This window comes from Periplaneta americana, chromosome 8 (assembly GCF_040183065.1).
Source record: "Periplaneta americana isolate PAMFEO1 chromosome 8, P.americana_PAMFEO1_priV1, whole genome shotgun sequence".
In the NCBI taxonomy this organism is placed as follows: Eukaryota; Metazoa; Arthropoda; class Insecta; order Blattodea; family Blattidae; genus Periplaneta; species Periplaneta americana.
In genome coordinates, this window is record NC_091124.1 from 135,071,038 (window position 1) to 135,094,776 (window position 23,739).

The 23,739-nt window shown below is 39.1% G+C and overlaps 1 protein-coding gene across 2 annotated transcripts in view; it reads right to left on the reverse strand.

Moving 5' to 3' along the window:
• Positions 1-23,739, reverse strand: part of Atg2 (Autophagy-related 2) — a 326,693-nt gene that overhangs the window by 259,848 nt on the left and 43,106 nt on the right. For both annotated transcript variants that reach the window (XM_069833677.1, XM_069833676.1), the window contains exons 6-7: positions 9,239-9,458; positions 2,230-2,561 (exon numbers count right to left, since the gene is read on the reverse strand). In XM_069833677.1, coding sequence (XP_069689778.1) covers positions 2,230-2,561; positions 9,239-9,458 — 552 coding nt within the window. The remainder of the gene's footprint in view (positions 1-2,229; positions 2,562-9,238; positions 9,459-23,739) is intronic.

Consider the following 23,739-nt stretch of genomic DNA (forward strand, 5'->3'; position numbering starts at 1 on the left):
GCTACAAGCGCTAGCAGTTCTTTTGTCACACTGAATTGTTAATCAATGCCACAGACAAAGATAGCCAATTGTGCTGAATCCTTCACATTTCACATCTGTGCTCTCATCTAAAGCAAATGAATATGACGTAAATTCAGACAATTGTTTTCTTTTAAGTTTCTTCAATGTCACTGGAAAGTTCTTCAACACATCGTACTAAAGTGACCCCAGAAAAACTTGGTTCTTTAAATACTTCCTTATTATATGGGCACAGAATTTCCCCAGCATCAATGAGATATTCTTCCACAAACTTGCTATCCCCGAAGGCTTTTAAGTATAAACTGGCTAAAGCGGGATAAGTAAAGATTTGAACCCTCCACGATTACTTCTGTCTTGTGATAAAGGGGTTAAATCATGCTTCCATCCATGATGCAGTTACAGTGCTCCGTATTTTGTGACAAAGGGGTTTTGTTCAGTACCAAAGGAGAGAAGTTTACATACCTTACAATTCGACTTAGCCCCCTTTACATGAGCACCCACGAATTTACTTTGACGCATGCTCTGCTTCTTCCCTCTGCCTTCTAAACGTACCATAATGGCATTTTAAATCTTGGAGATAGTTCATTTTGTCCACATGAAACTGTTTGGCATATTAAATCAATCTGGAGATGGTTCACTTTGTCCACACAAAGCTGTCGTTGAAGGTGATAGAAACTGGATGCATGTTTTCTTTCATAGTGTCGTTTTATATTGCATTCTTGTGATACTGGCACTAACTCATGACAAATTATACACACTGGCTTATTGTCGACTGGCACAAAAAAGTCAACATTGGTCCACTTTTCATTAAAAACCAGGCAAGAATCATATGATTTATGCTTTTTACTAGTGATGAAAAGTGACCCCAAAAAATTATCCAAAATGGCTGAGTAACAGTTCTTATCCACTGAATATGTCTCACACTAATGGAAAAAGTCTCGCAATATAAGACTACAATATGCAATGTGTATGCTTATACAAGAATATCACACTGTTCATGACAGACCGACCATGAATGAGATCCTCTTGTATTTATATGAAAATAACGAAGTATCAAGGACCTTCGAGGTATATCTGGAAGGCACTATACAGCACACTCGAACTACTGCTTCAGCTATCTACTTATCTGCTATGTTAATACTAATTCACCGCTTGTCACACTGCACTGGGATGAACTACTGCTTCACCCATCTACCTGCTACATTAGTACTAGCACTTAAGCACTGCTTGTCACTGGTAGATGTTGAAGAAGCATGTCTTATTTTTATAGGTTTTTATGTAAAGTATCAAACGCATAGCATTCCTTGTGAATCTGGAAAGCATCTTATAAATCAGTGGCCCGTGGGCTTCATTGAAAATTTTGATGCCCACCCAGCATCATGATGAATTTTAGTTATGGAAAACAGGTATAACAACTGGAGGGATCATTGTGCTAATCACACGATACCGGTACCCCCGTTCTGGTTGGATTATCGTTTACCTCTCCTCAGGCATGAGGATGTGCGACCAGCAACTGGCTGGTAGGCTTGGTCCTTCATGGGCTGTTATGCCACAGATTTAATTTAACAGGTGCATGTTGTGCATTTCTCTTGCAATAGCATCCCTTTCCTGCTGGCTCCTCTGAGTGACACACACAACCTGTTCCCTAATTGCTACTCCATCTTTCTCTTCTTCGTCCTGCTGTAATGGAACTTAATTATCTCCTTCAAATAAGTGCTGAACAACACTGTGTGTGCCATGTGCGAGTCCCACCAAGGATAAAAAAAAAACATATAGATCTCTGTAGCATAGTGGTAAAAGGGAAAGACAATAGTAGTAATTGGGCCATTCCGAATCAACATTTTTAAATCATGTAAACAAACTTAAAAAAAAAAAGCCTGGTTCATACCATAAAGAGATATTCGTCTCTCTTTTAAATCTTTAAATATCGCATATTATCTATGCTGAGGAGAAATTAAAACAGGGTTACTATTTAAAATACTGCATTACACATCTGAATCTTGAATTGAAGACAAGACTCAAGCACTTCTATTAAAAACAATTCTATAAAAGAAAAAAATTCAATTGTCAGGTGTACATTTAGCTGCTCCCAACCCTGCACTTCAAAGTCTCTAAATCTTACACCATTTCCCAATTTACACGTCCATTAACTACATCCAACATACGCAAAAATTCATTTTATCTCACTTGTTTATTGTAAAATCACAATACCTAGTATCCTCCAGATCAGGAGTTGCAAGGCCATGTAATAGCTCCACCAGGACGTGGAGCTGGCGTGCTGACAAGAAAGTAGTGAGGGAACCTAAGATCACTTCCAAGTCAACCTTAGGTCCAAGCACTCCTTCACTCTGCTTCAATTTCAACCTCACCTCTTGACGCCCTGCCAGTTTCCCAAACAGGATGGGGTCTGGCTCTAGTGAGAGGTTTGAACGATGAGAAGTCTTCTCATTTAAAACAGACTCTTGAAAAGAGGCTATATGGGACGTGGAAGGTGACTGAGAAGCTGGTGTAACAGGTGCCGTTCCGAAGTTGGAATCTGAATTCTAAAACAAGATAAACTTCAAGATATTACATTTTTCAGAATTTCTAAGTCCTTTTAATCTGATTTCTTATAATGTATTTTTAGTTTAATGTAACCACAATTAGTGAAGTAAACAAGTAATAATTTATATGTTCCAATTTTCTGTACTTGGATAAGTGTTATGAACATTTAGTGAAAAATCTGTGTCATGAAAATAACACATACTTTTCCATTATATGTTTTATGTGCTTCAAGACAATTCTCAATTTTTCTCTTTAACATACAACTAATGATATTCCTGTTTGTAGTTTATTTTCATAAACGAAAATAACATTTGCAAAACATACAGAAATTAAATAAAGTACTATGTATCCAAAACACATTTTCTACATTACACACAAACGGTTTTTATGACATCAAAAGTAAGATCTTTCATTATAAACTGTGTGCTTTAGGTGCATGTATGTTATATAAATTTCATGATACCGCCCTTGGTGTACTGAAAATGTGTATTGGTATTTAAAACTGATAGAAATCTGAAGTCTGAATTTCTAGTCAGGCCAGAGAAAAAGACAACCCTTCACTTGCAACACAATAATGCCATGTCCCATACCAGTTTCACGACCACCAAGTATAGGGAGCGTCAAGTGACTACACTCTCGGGCGTACGTACAAACCCTCAAGCCCTGACGTACGGCTGTGGGCAAGAGAAGCTGCTTCCACAGTGCCGAATCGTCCGCGTATAGCGCAAGAATGCTATTGCTGATATTTTGATGAAAAGGTAGGTCATTAATATAAATTTGGATAAGTATCGGTGCCAGAATGCTGCCCTGAGGCACTCCAGCGTTAATACCTCGCGACGTGGAGTGCACGTCATTCAGTTTAACATGGAACGTTCTGCCCCAAATATAATTGTCCAACAGTTTCACTAGGCGGCAATTTAAATTATTGTTAATTAATTTGTGTATCAAGCCCGAATGCCATATCCTGTCAAAGGCTTGTGTATAATCTAGGAAAATAGCCGCTACTGTTCGATTTAAATTAAATGCAGTGGTAATGAATTCCGTTGTGCGCAGCAATTGCTGTGTGCACGAATGACCTGAACGGAATCCAAACTGTTCGTTTCGGATTAGATCATTGTTTCCGATTTCGGATTTCAATCTTTTTTGTATGATCTTTTCCGCAACTTTACCTAGAACATTTAGTAGACTAATGGGTCGATAATTACGTGGATCAGATTTATTCTTTCCTGGTTTAGGAATTTGAATAATATGCGAGTGTTTCCAAATATTAGGAAAATAGCCTATCCGAAAGATAGCGTTTATGATACTTGTAAGCAGTTTAAACGATTTTTGTAACAATTGTTTCAATACTTCAGCCTGTATGCCATCGGGGCCAGGGGCTTTTTTATTTGGCAAGTGTCTAACTTGCCATTTTATCTCGTGAACACTAGCAGGACGGATCAGAGGTGCGTCGTTATTGTTGAGGTCCACGTTTTGTAGGTACGTAGTTGTGTCTTGTGTTATTCTGTCATGTATTTGTCTGTCATATAAGTCACCGTGTGGATGGAAGGAGTTCTCGAAGACTTCCGCGAAAATAGCTGCTTTCTCCTCTGGACTGTTGTACATTGTCCCATTGTGCTGGATGGGAGGGATGTCACTATATGGCTTAGTGAAAAACTTTGTAATTTTCCACACTTCGCTCATATTGTCGGTATCTAATTTACTCAGTTTTTGAGTCCAGGCTTGGATAATCTGATCGTTTATTTTCTGAGATATTTCCCTTTTTAAACGATTTATCCTTGGTCATAATTTCTTCACACGTTACATTTTTATACTTCCTCTGCAATTCTTTCAGCATTGGATTTCTTCCACCATGGCCAATTGACACATTTATTAATGAAGAAAAATTCGTTCCAGCACCGGGAATCAAACCCAGGACACTCAGCTTGGTGCACTGAATGCTCTTATCTGAGCTATGCCAAGAACCAATCCACAGTGCCGGTCGAACTCTCCTCCTTTGTATCGGCAATGGCCTACTACCTGCATTTTACACATACAAGTATAATATGTCATATATGCAGGAACACCAGTTTCAGATCACTGTTAATACTGTCATAATATATATATACCGTATAAACAGTAGCGTGCAAATTAATCCGAACACGACATATTTTTACATTTTCTGTCATTGTTGGCCTCACAGCTGCTCATACTGCTTTAATTGACATCTGTAGTACGTGTAATTCCATTGTTGAAGGTCTGTCGTTATTTTTTTTATAATATGTGACATTTTGCCTGTCGTTTTGTACTTATAAGCATTTCAGTTGTGTTGAAGACTTAATACTGCAATCCTGTGTACATTCTGTCGTCTTCACAAATGGATACAACTCCACGAAAACGGTCTAAAATTATAACATTAGGAGAGCATTCTTCTATGACACAGAGGCAAATTGCTGCAGAATGTCACATCGGTTTGGCTACTGTTAATTCGATCATAAAACGATACAGGGAGACTGGATCCATCACACCCCAGAAAAAAGGAAACTGTGACCGGAAAAGGAAGACTTCACCTGCAGATGATCGTTTAATTGTCAGGAAAAGTAAATTAAATCCTAGACTAACTGCTGTCTACTTAACCCGCGAGTTAATGGTTACCATTGGGGCGAATATTCACGTCACAACAGTGCAGCGTAGGCTTTTGGAAGCTGGACGAAGGGCTCATAAGCCTATTAAGAAGCAACTGCTAACCCCTGTTATGTGCAAAAAACGCTTAATGTGGGCAAAATTACATCAACACTGGACAGTGAATGACTGGAAGAATGTACTTTTTTCCGATGAGCCTCATTTCGAGGTCCACGGCCACCGTGTTTCTTACGTACGGAAAGGATCCGAAAAAGTAACAGCAGCTCATCTCCATCAAGCACCCAAATAACCCACTAAAGTAATGTTTTGGGGTTGTTTTACACATGAAGGGCCTGGAGCATTAATACCTATCAAGGGAATGATGAATTCTGACAAATATATTCACTTATTGAAAACCAGAATCGTACCCCAGCTGCAAAAATCATTTCTGGATGGCAGAGGTGTGTTCCAACAAGACCTGGCACCATGCCATACGTCTCGAAAAACTACAGAATTCTTCAACAAGAAGAATATTCAGGTACTCCCCTGGCCAGACAACTCACCCGACATCAACCCCATTGAGAACTTGTGGTCAATTTGCAAAAGAAGAATGCAAAAAATGGACTGTTCTACAAAGGAGAAGATGATTTCTGCCCTCATTGGTGTATGGTTTCGCGATGAAGAAATGAAGAATATTTGTGGGAAATTAGTGGAATCCATGCCAAATCGTCTCAGAGCTGTTATTAGGTATATCCTTTTTGAGGACTTCGCCATATTCTATTGAATATTGTGTAACCAATGACTTTATTAGTGATCACATACAGTAGATACTTATTAATAGAGAAAAATTCATTCCAGCACAGGGAATCGAACCCAGGAACCTCAGCTTGGTGCGCTGAGTGCTCTTACCATCTGAGCTATGCTGGGATCCAATCCACAGTGCCGGCCAAACTCTCCTCCTTTCTCCATTAATAAGTAACCACGTGATGACATTAGTCATTGATTACACAATATTCAATAGAGGATGGCGAGGTACTCTATAAGAATATAATATACGAGGTTGGGTAGAAAAGTAATGAGATTGATTTTATTTTAACCATGAATTTAATTCATTTTACAAATCAAGGTTATCGCCTTTGAAGTAGTTCCGTAGGGCAGCTACACACAGATGGAGCTGTTGTTTCCATTGTTTGTAGCAGTGCTGGAAGGCTTCTGCTGGAATGTGTTTTAGCTTGTGGGTTATGCTCTATTAGATATTATTCAAAGTACCAAAATGGCGCTCTTCCAAGTGAGTTTTGATCCAGGAGAATAAAAAGAAGTCACATGGACTGAGATCCTACGAATAGGGAGGCTGGGGAACTACAGGAATGTCTTTTTCTGCCAAAAACTCGTTGCTGGAGATTGTCGTGTAACATGGGCATTGTCATGGTGCTGCATCCAAGTGCGTGCAATGCGGTTGCACACGTGCCACCCTTTTTGTGAGTCTTTCAAGAACTGACCTATATAAAGTTAGATTGGCAGTTTGTCCTGGAGGCACAATTTCCTTGTGGACGGTCTCTTGACTATCCAAAAGCAAATGAGCATTGATTTGATTTTTGATTTGCTCATTCTTGCTTTCTTGAGACAGGGAGAGTTTGCAGTGTGCCACTCTCAATTTCGGCATTTTGACTCAGGGTCGTACTCGTAAATCCAAGATTCATCATCTGTGATCACACGACTGAAGAATTCTGGCTCTCTGCAGAAGATCAAGACACATTGCAACAGACTCAGGAAGAGGGTGGCACGTGTGCAATCAGGCATTACACACACTTGGACGCTGCACCACAACAATGCCCCATGTCACATAGCAATCTCCATCAACTAATTTTTGGCACAAAAAAGCATTCCTGTGGTTCCCCAGCCCCTCTATTCACCGGATCTCAGTCCATGTGACTTCTCTTTATTCTCCCAGATAAAAACTTACTTGAAAGGGTGCCATTTTGGTACTTTGAATAATATCCAGAAGAGTGTAACCGACAAGCTAAAAGGCATTCCAGCAGAAGCCTTCCAGCACTGCTATGAACAATGGAAACAACAGCTCCATCCGTGTGTAGCTGCCCAAGGGAACTACTTCGAAGGGGATAATCTTGATTTGTTAAAAGAATAAAATTTATGGTTAAAATAAAATCAGTCTCATTACTTTTCTGCCCAACCTCGTATATGTGTTAACAGTGATCTAAAACTGTTGTTGAAATGGCCATAAAGTCATTAGAATATGCGCTTCTGCATATATGACATATACTCATATGTCTCAAATGCAGATAGTAGGCCATTGACAATACAAAGAAGGAGAGTTCAGCCAGCACTGTGGATCGGATCCCAGCATAGCTCAGATGGTAACAGAACTCAGCACACCAGGCTAGTCCTGGGTTCGATTCCTGGTGCCAGAACGAATTTTCCTCCATTAATAAGTATCTAGGTGATGACAACATGAAGTCATTGATTACGCAATATTCAATAGAGGATGCCAAGATCCTCAATAAGAATATATACAATTGCCACATATTTTTCATGAATTACATTAAAAGTTTGTCTGTGTCAATGTATTATCTAACAGTAGAGCTGTTTTCATTCATGGGATAAATACAGTAAGTTTATCACATTCACCTATTCTCACAATATCATAATGCTTTAGTCTTCGATAGTTGGCTGGAGTTTTAACACTTGATTTTAATTTACTTTCTTTCACTTCATCAACTAACTCACTGTATTTTTCTTTGGTCAAAATGTCACAATTTCTTTTTTATTCTGAATAACATCTGATAGTTTGCACTTGAAGCGTTCCATCATTGGTTCCCTATTAGTTGCACCCATAGTGTTACTTAGTAACTTCCTAATTACCCAGTTAAAATAAAAATCAGAGCTTGCACACGCAATGTGCACCAATAAATTTATGTGACCTAACCTAGTGGTGTGACTTTTTCGAAACTGCAGGCATTCCTAGTAATAACCTTAACCTCAATTCATGACTTCCCACCAACTGCAACTGTCTTCTCGATCCTGCATCTCCATCAACTTCAACTGTCTTATCCAATCATTTCGTAATAATTTTAGTGATGTTCTTTATTCGTGCGTAATATTATACTAGGGCACAATTGTATAGATTAATATCTGCATTTACTTGAAAGTAGACTGCAAAGCCGTGATGTGTAGTTTTCACAATCAGCTGACATCAAATCACACAAGTGGAAGAGCAATTATTACACAATATACACAAGTTTCTCAATTCGGTAATTCACCTGGCTTTTCAGCCTTCACTGCAGTCAGTTTCATAAATGATTTTACACTCTTACCATGAAAATTCGATTCACAGATTCGGCAGTTTCATTATGACAATGGAACGAAAGCTCATTTTCACTGATCACAAAATCGAGCCATCCAAACAACTGTTTTTTCACATTAGCTGGTTGCGCAGGGTTGATTAGGTGACAAAAAAAGTGAAAGCACAGTGAATGATTACATAAGTATCTATCAGAGTTCCATACTGAAGAACTGCTAAAAGAAATGTATTATGCTGTTGCCAAGAGCTGAGTACTACACCATACTCCACATCACAAACATGAATTGATTATAATTCACTGTCTTTCCTTCATGAAGATAATGAATCTATCCCTGTCTATTCTAATTGTCAGTCCGGCATCATGTGTAATGTACATTGTAAAAAGATGGCCCTGCCTCCATTTTTTCTTTTTTGAGAACTCTTCCAGAAGTATTATCACTTGGGACCAATAATATTGAACGACCTATTCAGTAAAACCATACAACAAGGAGCAATTGATATGGTATAACTTAACATTGTTTATATGGACTTTTTCTCAGAGTGTACAAATTGAACTATGTATGTGGACACATAACGATTTCTCTGTATATTCTTAAATATAATTTTAATCAAAATCAGAGTCAGTAAAAATGTACAAATTCAGACTGTGCTATCCATCCAAAACTGCTTCTGACTCCAATACACTGTCATTTAAATACCTTCTACATTTTGTTACAGTAAGGACTATATGCGATCATAAGAAAAAAAGTGTATAACCTTAGAATCTGGAGTTGAGCTGCTGGAGAGTGACATCACTGATCTCGAGAAGGTCCGAGCACGTGATGGAAATTCGTCAGTGTACATTGTGACACCTTCAAGATAGAATTTTTTTGTTGTAAAAGCTGCCACTTGGTACACTTTACTTCCTGGCTGCAAGTACGACTCACCAGATGGTGCATTTGGCGGGTCTGTGCCAGCCTCATCACAGTAATCCACACTGTTGAAGAGAAACAAGAATCATTTATTGTAGAGCTATTCAGAAAAGCATGCAATGTGATTTTCTTCCTGTCAGTATCAAATACACAGAGTTCACCTTGAACAGTATTTTGAACAAGCCTGCAGACATTAGTGACCTCAACTCCAAATTGGTAACGAATTGCTGTAAAGACTGTTGGACCTAGTCATAAGGACGAAGTCTGCAACGAGGCAGCTGACTACAGGTTCATTCCAACAACAGTCTGTAACCATCCATAGCCATCATAAGCATGTGCAATACAGGAAAGGCATTCCAACACACTCCGAACCACTTCTGAACCAGAAACATGTACTTCAGTCAGGCGTTACAACAAACTTTTGACATGGATCCAGAACGGTCAGAAATAGTCAGTGGATTGAGGCATGTACTGGTGAGTGTGTGTCTCGGGCATGCGCACACACTCACCAACATCTCCTGGATACTGAAGAAAGACATGATCGATTGTTGGCATCAGTGAGGTTAAGATGGAAAGGGACAGTGCAGACGAATAATAAAACTAGAGAGATTTAATTTAAATTTTCGCTAAAAAGAAAAAGACTGAAAATTATTTGGGTATTGAAATAGTTAATTACATTTCCAACAAGCAACTCTGATTAAAAGTATAATAAATAAAGAACATAAATGAATAAAAGAAGAAAGACTCCCCCAGTTTACGACATGGAATTAGAAGAATTTTTAGCTTCCATATGCTTTGCTATCTTTTTATGGAAAATTATCGAAATTATATTTTCTGCAATTTGAATTAGCTGTGAAACAATAATTAAGCAGCCCGTGCTCAGGCAAAGATGATCACAGTTATAGCATCTCTGGATTTAGTATACGATGATCAGAAAAAGCATTCCAACATCATCCAGTTCTGTTTCAATTCCATAGCAGAAACCTAACAAACGCATATGCATAAGATGATCCATGGTTCGTACATGAACTGCTTGTTGGAACGAACCTTAGGCCGAGTATACATGGACGCACTGCAGCTGTAATGCAGCAAGAGTTGAACAGAATTCGGGACTTTTTTCGCTAGTGTGCACGCAATTTCAAGCACGCGCTGCAGCAAGGACAAGCACACTTCAAATGCAGCATAATGATCCATTCCCTGTCGGTTTTTCTCGCGAACACAAAGGGATTCATTGCTGCAGCGTGTACGGGTTGGTTGCCGTTTGTCTCACGAAGTGCGCACACCTCAAGCATGGAGTGATCTGAAGTAGGTTGGACTTCATAAATTATGTCCAGTCTTGTGGAATCCTGGTGATATTGACTATTATAATAAACACAACGGAACCTGCCAGTGAATATGCAAGATGAGACAGGACTCCAAAACGAGCGAAAAAGCAGAATGATAGTACACAATTACTGGCAATCGCCGTTGGAATTATGCAAGCCACTGCTGGGACGTTAATTTTTTTAAATTGGTCATTTTTACGACGCTCATTCAACTACTAGGTAATTTAGCGTCGATGGAATTTGTGATAGTGAGCTGGCATTTGACGAGATGAGACCGAGGATTCGCCATAGATTATCTGACATTTGTCTTATGGTTGAGGAAAATCTCGGAAAAACCCAATCAAGTAATCAGCCCAAGCGGGAATGGAATCCATGCTCGAGCTTAACTCTGGATCAGCAGGCAAATGTGCTACTGTCTGAGCCATACCGATTACTTCTGGGAGGTTAAAAGCAACTGTTGAACAATGTGAAATCGAATCATTTTGTGCTTTCCTTTCATCAGAAATGATAACATATCGTCCAACTACTAGGAAAGGGATTCAGCAAGCTACTTATGATATTCAGATGAAAGCAAAACGAAACTTCTTTGAAATGCCAACTTACTATGGACAAGAACGTTTTCATTCATCTGCATCTTCATTTGGTATGTCTTCTTCCAAATGGGTTATCCTAGTAAACCTACTCAACCAATTACTCCCTCAACTTCCTATGCTTCAGCTCCCGAACCACCACAATGTCCTCTGACTCAAAGAGTCTTTTCAAGCCGACCTTTCAATGACAAAATCTCCAATTCCATTTTTACTACAGTGCACTCTGTCACTTCTGGATTTGAATCAAGCTCTCTTCGCTCTCTTCAATATCATCCAGCCAAAACTCCGTCTCCAGAATGTTCATCATATAGGCTACTCCGATAGTCAAAACCAGCAAATTTAATATCTTCTGTTTTTCTTATTATTATTTTTAATGAACTGAATAATTTTTGTAGTATTTGTTGTATGTATTTTTCATTTCTATGTTTTATTTGAAAATAATTTTCTTTGGTTAATTTAAAATATTCGTTTTGACTGCACATTTAAATTAAAAACATCATTTGGCAAATCAAATTTTGATTACTCGAAAAAGAAAATGTTTGTAGTCTTATTGTACGTATTTCTTTATTACAATGTGACTTCGAAATAATATTGATTTTTCTTGATGTGGTATTTCGAATTTTTTAACTTTAATTCTCTCAATGTTACATTATTTGTATTGCAATTAAAATATCTCCATTAAAGAACCACATTATGTTTGTACTATGATTAACTCATCTTGATATTTTCCTTTAATGCGCTGACAATTGCTGGGCAAACATCTGGATTATTTGTCTGATGGCCTGTTTTTAAATTGGCAAAAGGTATTAAAGGCTTGTAAACAAATCCTCTGTCACAAAGAATCATAAAGTCAGTGTGAACCTGGAATATTGACATATACAGAAAGTCAACCAAAAATAGTGTTTTACATACTTAGTTAATTACACAACAACATTCTTCAAAGGCTGAATTGAGTTTAGTGTACAATAAATACTGTCCTATCTTGACTTGAGATTGGTTCTCGCAAGTTGGTGGCTGCTTTTTAAAAGTTTGGCACATTTTTCATCACTAATTCTCCAAAATTGGTGAAATCATCCGAGTAGTCTTAAGGTTTTCATACTAGTTGCTGATTTCTTGAAATTTTATAGCACTTAACGAATTACTCCCTAGCCACTTCTTTTTTTTTTTAGTGAGTTATTTTACGACGCTGTATCAACATCTAGGTTATTTAGCGTCTGAATGAAGTGAAGATGATAATGCCGATGATAGCCACTTCTTGTACAGCTCCGTAGGTCTATGTTCCTTTCCGTTGAAAATGTATGCTATTACTGCCAAAGCACAAATAACAGTTAACAAAGGTTCCTCGTTTTCCATGTCATGCATCGTGCACGATAGAATGGAATTAGAATGGTGTTCGAGGATTGTGGTTCATATCGTGCACACTGCTTGCTCGAGAGTGCACAATTTACTCCGTGCATTACATATAATGCCACGTTAATGCCGCGTTACTTCTGCGGCACGCCATGTGTACCCAGCCTTACATAGTAAAGAACAGACTAAAAATACTTATGTTGTACCATAGCCATTTTTGTGAACAGTAATAGTGATGTGCTTATACGGAAAGTCAGTGCTGGGACTGTCTGCGTCATTCTATTTTGTGAATCTTCAGTGACTTGGGTGTACTCCACAGTGAAGTTGTGGGTGGAATTGGAGAATGCTGGTTTCGAGATATCATGTGTGAATATCATGACATCATGAGATATAGTAAGACGAAAATGAGAGGCCTTTACGACATCACCAAGCAGGCACAGTCTGGAAAGAACCAATCTCAGAACTGTGATGGACACTGCATCCTTATGTAACACATTCACAAGACATAATTATATTATAATGACACACCCAGTGTGGACTTTACAACATAAAAGAAGAGACCATCTAGGATATTATCTTTGACTGTAATTCATTTTGGCTCTGAAGATATCAAATGTTTGATTATCAACCACTTGATAACATCAGATTTTGATATCATAAATCCAAGCCAGAGGATACCATGAAAAGGAATTATGAGTCAACTTCTGAAATTGATGAACGTTGAAAAGTTTTAATTACCTCTGTTTTTATGTAAGACAGACTGGCACAGTAGATTCAATGGAGCTGATGTAATTAGGACTCATATAATCCAGCTTAATACAGTACATATGTTATTTCTACACATAAATATAAGTCGCACTCTAACCCATATTTATATTTTGCAATCAAAACGGCATACGAAATTTTCTCACTTGGCAAGAAAAGATAAATATAACTTCATAATATAGTTTTATAATAAACTATCGTGGAAGAACAACACAGATGATATTATAGACAAGGGAACAAGACGACTTTCACTTGTAAAAAGACTGGCAGGAAAGAAGTGGAAATGCACAAGAGAAACTCTCAATACAACATACAAAATGTATATCAAACCAATTATCGAATATTGTGGAGAAGTATTGATAACAATATCAAAAAACTATTTCGATAAAATCAATTTATTTCAAAATCAGGTACTATGATTAATTACTGGAGTAGTAAAAACAACTTCAATCATTATTACGCAGATTCTTATGACTACTCATAATACAATTATTGACAAATTGAAAAAGCAAGCATTAATACACTATGAGAAATTAATTAGATCACCATATACAGGAAATAGTTGACATAATATTCAAACTATGGATAGATTAAAAAAAACAGAGAAGTTTTATAATGTTAGTACAGGAAATTAAAAAAAAAAAAAAAAAGACTGATGTATCACTCAAAGGAAAGAAAATTGATTAACGAAAGACAACCCACTAAAATTCACATAGATTAAAGTTTGACCCTCATGAACGATGTTAAAAATCTGAAATAAAGAAACTATTTTTTAAAACTCTGGCTATAATAACAATAGAAACAAGATGCCCATGTATAGAGTGGTTACAAATTTACACAGATGGAACCCTTACATCACATTCAAGAGAAGCTCCTGGAGGAACATGTCCTCTCTTTTTATTTACAATCCTGTAGGAGGAAATGCTACAAATTTTGAGGGGGAAGTTACTGCTACTTATATATCTTCGCAAAACCCCTTCCACAGATTAAATACATTCCAAAATGCTGTTATATTATCAGATTCAAGGGCAGACATACAAGATACAATTTCACAACAGTCTACAAAAGGAGCTAAAATTCAGGATTGTAAGCAAATTACATACTACCTAACTAAACTAGAGAAAAAAATTGTTTACAGTGGATTCCTTCCTATTGTGGTACAAAGGCTTAAAAGGGCAGCACTGAACGGACTTCCACTTTATTTTGTAAAACAACTAATCAAAAAGTAAATTCAGATTTCCCCAAAAACAACAAAATTCTGATGAAGCAAAAGATAAAATCTGAGAATTTTTATTGACTAACCCTGAGATAATCCCCAAAGGGCTATTGCGATGCTCAGGTCGATAGCAGGTAGGGTTGCCAACTGTCCCGTATTTCCTGGGATCTCCCATATTTGGCCCCATTTTTGACAGTCTCCTAGCTCCCACATTCGACTGCTCTTAGAACGATTTTCTCCCTTCTTCTTATGTCACGCAAAGAGCTTTGTTTCAAACTTTTAATTTTACAGCTCTATTATATTAATTTGAAATACAATGTAAAGAATGCAGAAGGAATGGTTTCTGAAGATATCTATTATCTTTGGTTGTTGTTCTAGGGATGCATTAAAATGTGGAGTTTCTATAGAAGGTAATGCCCACCAGAAATAGATTTCAGTGTTTACCACTTTAAAATCAAATAATGTCAATGTTCCAAATTTGGCCAAATTGGTAGATTTTGTTCTAAGCATACCCGAAAGTAATGCATATACACAGAGAGTATTTTCTCTCATGAACAATAAATGGATAGATATTCGAAATAGAAGGAGTACAATCTCATAAAAGGAGAAATACAAATTGCAGTCAATTTCAAATATTTCTACAAAGAATTTTTACAATTTATAAAATATGATGTACAACTTCTTCATGAAGCCAAATCTGTAAAACAAAATACAATGAGGTTTGACTATTTGAATAAAGGTTTTCTTTAATAAATCTAGCGTTATTACTTGTTGATTTCTTGTATAACAGTTTGTCACTTAATTTCCAGTATTTTCTTGAAAAATAGTTGGCAACTCTAATAGCAGGTCATGATTGTTTGGAAAGCCACCTGCACAGGATAGGAATTTCCCATACATCTGCCTGTGTATTGTGTGATGCAAATGAAGACATGAACATGAAACACATCAAAAGATGCACAGCATTGCTACAAGAAGATGACATCGTAAAAAAGTACTGAGTGCAAGACAGCTAATGACTTCATTGCCAAGTGCCTAGGCATTGGACTAACAACATATCTTGCACAATTTTCCTAATTATAGGGCTGTCAATATGAAATAAATGGTATATAAAATACAAATAATAAAACACTTTAATAACAAGTAATAATTAATGATGACGAAATATAAGAAATATATTAGAGGAAGGTGGAAAATATGGAAGATTGGAGAATGTTCGGTTTGCAATGAAAGACCTGGCCTTGAACAGAAAACTGTGAATGAATGAAATAAAAAAAATAAAACTGCAATGATTAACACATCGTAACACTAGATCTCATTGCAATAGAAAATAAACAGAACGAATGTAGTGAAGTACTCAGTCTTCCAGCATTAGAAACATTACAAATCCGCTACCCACAAGACAAATGGCTGCATGTGTACACTGACAGCTCTCAAATAGAAAAACATGGACCCACTGGAGCCGAAATTCATAGCCAATTGTTCTCTATGTATCTCACTCTAAGCAATAACCATACACCTTTTGATGGAGAAGTGAGAGCCGTATATACTGCTGTGAAACAACTGTTGTGCAGATCCTTCCCATTTCCAAACATTGTCCGCCTCAGTGACTCCAAAGCAGCGATATCTGTAATTGGAAACTACTTATTACGACCAGTTAATGATGACATTCAACAATGTAGAGAAGATAATCAATCAATCAATCAATCAATCAATCTTCTTAACGTATCCAGCTGTTTGCTGACAACATAAAGTCAACTACAGTCCACTGTACTCTATTCAGTTGTTGTTTTTCATGAGAAATGAGGGATATTTTGATCGGTGTTCATTATAGATGCTTGTTGCTAGTAGCCAGAGTTGGGGTGTAGTCAATATATACTGCAGGGCTGTGTCTTCTGCAACTGGTACTGATAATTTTAATTTACTTCTTTTGTGGTATAAGAGAATGTGTTCCAGATCTTCATCATGATTATTACACCACAGACAAGTAGGATTATCAGAAAGGTGAAATCAGTGTACTGAGCCGTGCCCACGACCACGGCCATTCACCTAGTACGTCACTTCATCCGTCAGAACGCTCTCAGACGTCACAGTATAGATAGCGCTATCAATCCCTTCATTTGTTCTTTCCAAATAACCCTATTGGCCGGTTCATTACATCTCATGAGGATAGAGGGGGGGAGAGTTTACCTGTTTTAATGGAGATACACGGAGCGTCTCTCGGGTTCCGGTACGCGACAGATACACTTAACAAGACTTAGGCTCTCGTACGCGGGAGATATATGGAAACAGTTGGCTCAGATTCAAGCTCTCGTACACGGCAGAAACATTTAACAAGACTTAGGATTTTGGTACGCGGCAGATAGAGACAACGTGACTCGGGCTTTGTACGTGTTGGAGATAGATCAGTGGAGTAGTTAAATTGCGTCGTGTGTGTTTGGGATTTTAGTGGATCGTAGTTTGAAACATCGCTTGCTAGTGATACGTCTTGGGGGCAAGTTTTAGTATTTGCATCGAGTAACATATTTGTGACATATAAATATGTGTTTGAGGTAAATTGCATTGGGAATTATGTAATGAGATATGATTTGAAACGTGAGTTCATGTTCCGAGATGGTTAGAGTGATAGAGCAGCGGTTACGGTCTCACATATTGTTTTAGTGTTTTCCCTGCTCCATTTTATTGTTGGTTTCCTTCGCCGCTATTTTGTTATCATATGCGTCGAGTTAGTTGCTATTTAAACGATCCATGAGATTGGAATTATCGTCCGTTACTTATTACGTGTATCGGTCTCCATCCCTCTCTCTCTCTGTTGGGTGTTCATTTTGTAAAGTGCAGAGATTTGTGTTACTGCAATTTGCACAGTTTATGTGAGCAATATGTGCTATGGGTAATGTATAGTGATCAGTCATGTAATGCCTTATGCTGGGTAGAGTTTCTCTCTTATTGAGTGTACGTGTATTTATAGTTTGGTTAGTCAGACTGAGTGGTATCTATGGTCGAATGGATCATGTATTAAGTTAATGTGCTGGCTGGGTGTTGTGTGCAGATTCATACTCAGATAGTTAATATATATATATTTTTAGAGAGTGGTTTATGAACATATGGTTAATAGGTTAGTCACTGATTGTCGAGAGACGGCCATATTAGATGGTTTAATCACTTATAAGTGTGTTGGCCTCAGCCTTGTGATACTTACATGATTTACATATCCTGGGGATATCATTTCAGATTAGTTTGTCCTATTTTCACTCACCTATTTCATATTTATTGTTATTTCATTTTCCATTTATGTACATTGTTACTTATTATTGTTAATTATATTTGTTTTACAAATTCACACTATTCATTTCTAAAAGTCTTCCACTGCGCACATCCAATCCTTCCAATGTGCCGTCCACCTGGCGAAAGCAGCCAATATAAGAAAGATAAAGAGGAGTGGATGATCGTACCGCTGCCGCCCCCTCACAAATGGTAGCCGAGCATGGTTATAAATGGTTTAGCGTGGTTATAAATGGTTTAGTATGGTTTATGAATGGTTTAGCGCGGTTATAAATGTTATAAATGGCTTGCTGTGATTAATGGTCATATATGTTTTGTGTTGGTGCTTATGATTTGACATTGTGGCACTTGTAAATTTCTTTTGGCTGTTTTCGATCAACTGTTTGCATTTTTGCAACCCACTTTTGAGATGCATTGGATTGATTGCTCATAATAGTGTGGATTTGTTGAAAGTTAGATAATTTTTTTTGACTTGAGATTAATTTGATATTTCTTTGTTTAAGTATGAGTGTTCAAATTGGTTGGTGTTGGGACCTATCGAAGGTTACCTTGATTGCGGAGCTGGAGCGTGCTGGCATATCTACGGAGGATAGGAAGCGGGAGTTGCAGTCTCGATTTTCCCTATATTTGAAGACGTTGGATCCAGAGACTGTGAGTAACATTCGCCTGCGAGTTGAGGATGAACTTAAAGACAAATATGCTATGCAGGGATTAGCCTCACAATCTTCAGTCCCTATTGAGCCTAAGAAATGAACTTCCATTCAGGCGGAAGGTGAGGGTCTGTCTACTCTAGTATTAGGTGGAGAAAAACAAATGGATCCCGCTTATATGTCACAATTGGATATAGAGAAAGGAAAATTGGGTAGTGAGAGAAGAATATTTTCTTCCAATGTAAACCAGTGCCATATGAAGGTATATTTGGATTTGGTTAGAAATTTGCGGTTGACTGATGGTAAGGATCCGAGGTTATTGATGGGATTTTTAATGGAAAGCATAGGAATCCATGCCTTGGGATTAGTTGAGGATCGAGAGTTCATATTGGGTTTGATCCCGCGGACTAGTGGTTTATTATTGGAGATTTTTGGACAGGGTATCCGATTTCTATGGGCTTGGACCATCCTTCTCGAAAGAGTTGTTTTGGAACTTCTTCCTTCACGTTTGCGAGAGGACTTAGAGATTATTTATCGCGCCGATTTCAGTTTCTGGAAGAGAATTTTTTGGAATTCCTCGACTCTGTATATAGGGCCAATGTTATATTAAACCATTATTCTACTGAGTCACAACTGATAGAATTGATTTTGCAAAATATGAGTCCGTATATTAGATCACACTTCGTGTTTCAATCTAGGCCACGCACAATCGAAGAGTTACATGAGTTGGGCCGAAGTGTAGATAATTCCCTGATAGCGGAAAGGCAACGGGATAGATCTTTGCCATATCATTTTCGTTCGCGTGAACAGTGTTCAGGTACGCGTCCGTTGAATCCTGTGAGTCAGCCTAAAATTTTTATACGAAAGAGGCCTCTTACGTGTTTTCGATGTGGCAAGTTGGGTCACATTCAAGCTCAGTGTCGGGTCTTGCCTCATAAGAATGTTCAAGATTCTAGCAAACCCGAACGTAAAGAAATACCACGTAATCCGGTTTTTAATGTTAATAAAAGAACACGCCATAGTCAGGCTCATGTCTTGCCTTGGGTCTCAGTAAAATTTGGAGAGGTTATTATACCCGCTATCTTGGACACGGGTGCTGCTGCATCCATAATTAGAGCGGACTACGTTCCATTTTTGCATCATATGAAGAAGATACGGAGTAAGCAGTCGATCAAGGAAACATGCCAGTTAGCTGATGGCAGTGATGTCCCTGTTACTACCTTGGTGCGGTGCCATTTTCGTATTAACGAGTATTCTTGGACTCATCCTTTTAGAATTATCGAACATTTACAAGTCCCCATAATCTTAGGAAACGATTATATCGTGAGGTCTGGCATGGAGATTTTTCCTTGGGATAGGGCGTATGGATTTCACTTCAGGCCAGGAGAGAGTTGGAAGTGGGATGAGAAACCCATAAGTAAGAATCTTCCGGTTAACCTTGTGTATTCGGAGGACACCGACCCAGAACCCATTGGCGCTGGTTTGCCACGTGTTGGGGACTTAGGTCAATACAGTCATCTTGTTGAAGAGTTCCCTGAGCTGTTTGTAGAGCGATTGGGTTGTATGCGGGGAAGGTCATGTGAGATAGAACTGCTAGATAGTACCCCTGTTAGGTCCCCGCCATATTCTTGCTCCCCTCCCAAATTGCAGGTCTTAAGGGAACAAGTTGCTGATCTTCTACGGCGTGGGGTAATAAGGAAGAGTAACTCAAATTACGCTAGTCCTGCATTTTTGGTCCCTAAGTCACATGGGAAATTTAGAATGGTTGTTGATTATCGTAAACTTAATGCTAAAATAAAATATGATTGTTTCCCAATGCCCACTTTAGAGAGTGCCTTTCAACATTTCCACGGAGCTACTGTTTTTTCGGTTCTTGATTTGAATTCAGCGTACTACCAAATTCCTCTTACTCCGGAGAGTAGGCGTTGTACCGCCTTTATCGTACCATTTGGATTGTATGAGTTTAATAAATTACCGATGGGGATTGCGGTGGGATCCCAGATACTGAGTAGAGAGATAGATCGGTTGTTCGGGGATATCAAATACCAATACGTATTTAATTATGCGGATGATTTGCTGATTTACTCTCGATCTCGAGAAGAACATCAGGAGCACTTGCGAGAAGTCTTTAGTAGGCTTCAACAAGCAGGTATTACCTTAAATAAAGAGAAGATCACCTTGGGGGCCACGAAAATAAAGTTTTTAGGACATTATTTGTCCGCCCAGGGAATTGAAACGGATCCCGATTATGTGCGGGCTGTGATGCAATTCCCCAGGCCCGCCAATGTTAGACAAATTCGTAGGTTTGTTGGCATGGTAGGATTTTATGCGAAGTTTATTCGAGATTTTTCAGAGATAGTGTACCCACTTAACCAATTGAAAAGAAAAAACGCTGTGTTCGTTTGGGGAGATGTTCATCAGGCCGCATTTGATAGGCTCAAGAAGGCTTTGTGTTCTGCCCCGGTCTTGAGGTTGCCTGACTTCTCGAAGCCCTTTGTCCTGCAATGTGATGCTAGTGATCTCGCTATAGCCACTGTTTTAAATCAAGACATCGGAGGAGAACTGGCTCCCATAGCATACGCTAGCCGGAAGTTGACCCCTTTGGAGAATAAGTATCCCATATATGAAAGGGAGTGTTTGGCTGTCATCTTTGGGTGCGAGAAATTTAGGTCTTTTCTCGAGCATAAGGAATTTGTTGTTCACACCGATAGTGAAGCCCTCTCCTATCTGAGAAACCATCCTCGGCAGTTGGGGCGAATTGGTCGTTGGATCCTCAGGTTGGCCCCTTTTAAATTTAACATCGTTCATATTTCCGGGAAGGACAACGTTGTCGCAGATTGCTTGTCACGAGTGTTCCAAGAGGAGCCAGCGCGAGAGAAACAGTCCAGCATTCCGGTTAACATCTTGGGGCAGTTGCCTGCTATCTTCGAGGACCTCTGGGAGCATCAAACTAACGATGAAGAGTGTATCGAGTTTTGTACCAGAATAAATAATCAAGACCCTAAGGTTAGGAATTTTCATACAGAAAGGGGATTGCTGGTCTACCATCCTTCTAAGGCTAGGAAGAGTAGAGTGTTTGTTCCACAGGCGTTAAGATCTATGGTTTCCCATTATTTTCATGATTCCATGTTGGGAGTCCACTTAGGAGTAACGAAGACTCTTGATAGGATATCCAGAGAATTCTTTTGGCCTAACATGAGATCATATGTACTGGACCATGTCGCTAAGTGTGAGCTTTGTCAGAGGGCCAAGCCTCCCTCTAACACTCGAGTTGGATTGTATTCTGCGGAAACGGATTCTAGACCTATGCAGAGGCTATTTATTGATTTTGTAGGGCCTCTGATGCGAACCCGTAATGGGAATAAGGTGATTTTGGCTATGGTAGACGGTTTTTCTAAATTCGTCTGGCTGTTCCCGCTGAGGGAAATGACATCGAAGCTAGTAATTAAGACTTTGAACTGTCAAGTGTTTGCCCAACACGGTGTTCCTGAGAGCATAATTACTGATAACGCCACAGTGTTTACGTCGAAAATATTTAACGACATGTGTTTTCAGTGGGGGATTAGACATGTAACTACTTCCCCTTATTATCCCCAGCCGAATTTGGTGGAGAGATTTAATCGGAATTTGAAGTCTGCCCTAACTGTTTTTCATCATGACCACCAGTTGGCCTGGGATGAACATCTTTATGCCCTTCAGATGGGTTTCAACTCGGCGTATCATGAAGCCACAAAGTCCACCCCCGCTGAACTGTTTTTAGGCAGGAGTCTAAATCATCCTCTGCAACTACAATGGAAATTGAAGTTGGAGGAACCCAAGTCGCAAACTGAGTTGGAGGCCCAATGGCGGGATGCTATTCGCAACTTGCGCGATGCAAGCAGAAAGACTGCCGTCCGTTATAATGCCGTTCGTCAACCGCATAAATTTCTGATGGGAGATAGAGTTAGGGTAAGATTATTCCCGCAAAGCTCCGCTCCGAATCAAGTATCGGCGAAGTTGATGTTTAGATGGTCCCAACCCTTGACCATTTCCAGATTTCTTCCCCCTGTCACAGTCGAATTAAGTTGCCCAGATACAGGCTGTTCTATTCGTAAAGCTCATGTCTCGCACTTAAAATTAGTGGAGAGAGAGGAGAGAGTAGCTTACCCTGTTAACGTGGTACCGAGTTCCTGAGTCCGGGGGCACTGCTGTGTGTCCTCGTTATTTGTTTATTTTAATGTGTTGCTTATTTTTTTATTTATATCTGATCACTGTATACTGCTATTATGCTCTGTACTATATGTATGCTATATGTTTGCAGATTTTGTAATCCGGCGCAGTCTTTCCTATATTCCCTTTTAACTTCCGTAAATTTTCCTAATCTACCATACCTTAATAGAGTGCTATCTATGAGAACGAAATCATCGTGGGATTAGCATGCACCGAAGACTTGATGAGCGGGCACTCATCCGACATTGGCCGGGCCGCCGAAAGGATTCTGGGGACGCCTGGGTTCTATTCTGCGATACTCGAGCCTCTTCACTTCTCGACTTGCGAATCTTCCAGGATGCTTTCCCGGAACTCGCATACTTGCACCCACACGAAATTTTTGGAATTTCTACGTATCCGTTAGGCTTCATGTGGTTGGCCGTAAACAGTAACAGCTGGTTTATGGGGACCGGTTGGCATCTGTTTTATCCTCCAAGTGACCTTTGGAGTTACTACTTATTCTTCTTCTACTAGTTGCAGTTCTACGAGCGACGACTGGTGTATGGGAACCAGTTTGGACTTAGGGTCCAGTACCATCGGTTGCAGTAACTAACGGGATGCTGCTCCGGACATCTATTCCAGAGCAGAGGGCATCGGTTTCTGGAGTGACAGAGTTCCTCCAGTTGGGGCTGCCGGAGTGCAGTCAGGAAGAACCGGGGAGTGACCCGGGGCCACTTAAGTTGCTGAGAATCGTCGGAGGCCGAGGTGCCCGAATTGGGGATGTGGATTTCCCAATACCTGGAGCCGCATTGATGCCGCGCAAGGATACCGTGGCATTATGGAGTTCCAGCAAATTGATACTACACCCAACGTCCATGGATAATTTCAACCATTGCTGGTTCACCGGTTGAAATTCAGCACAGTGGGGGAGAGTGAGCTGTGCCCACGACCACGGCCGTTCACCTAGTACGTCACTTCATCCG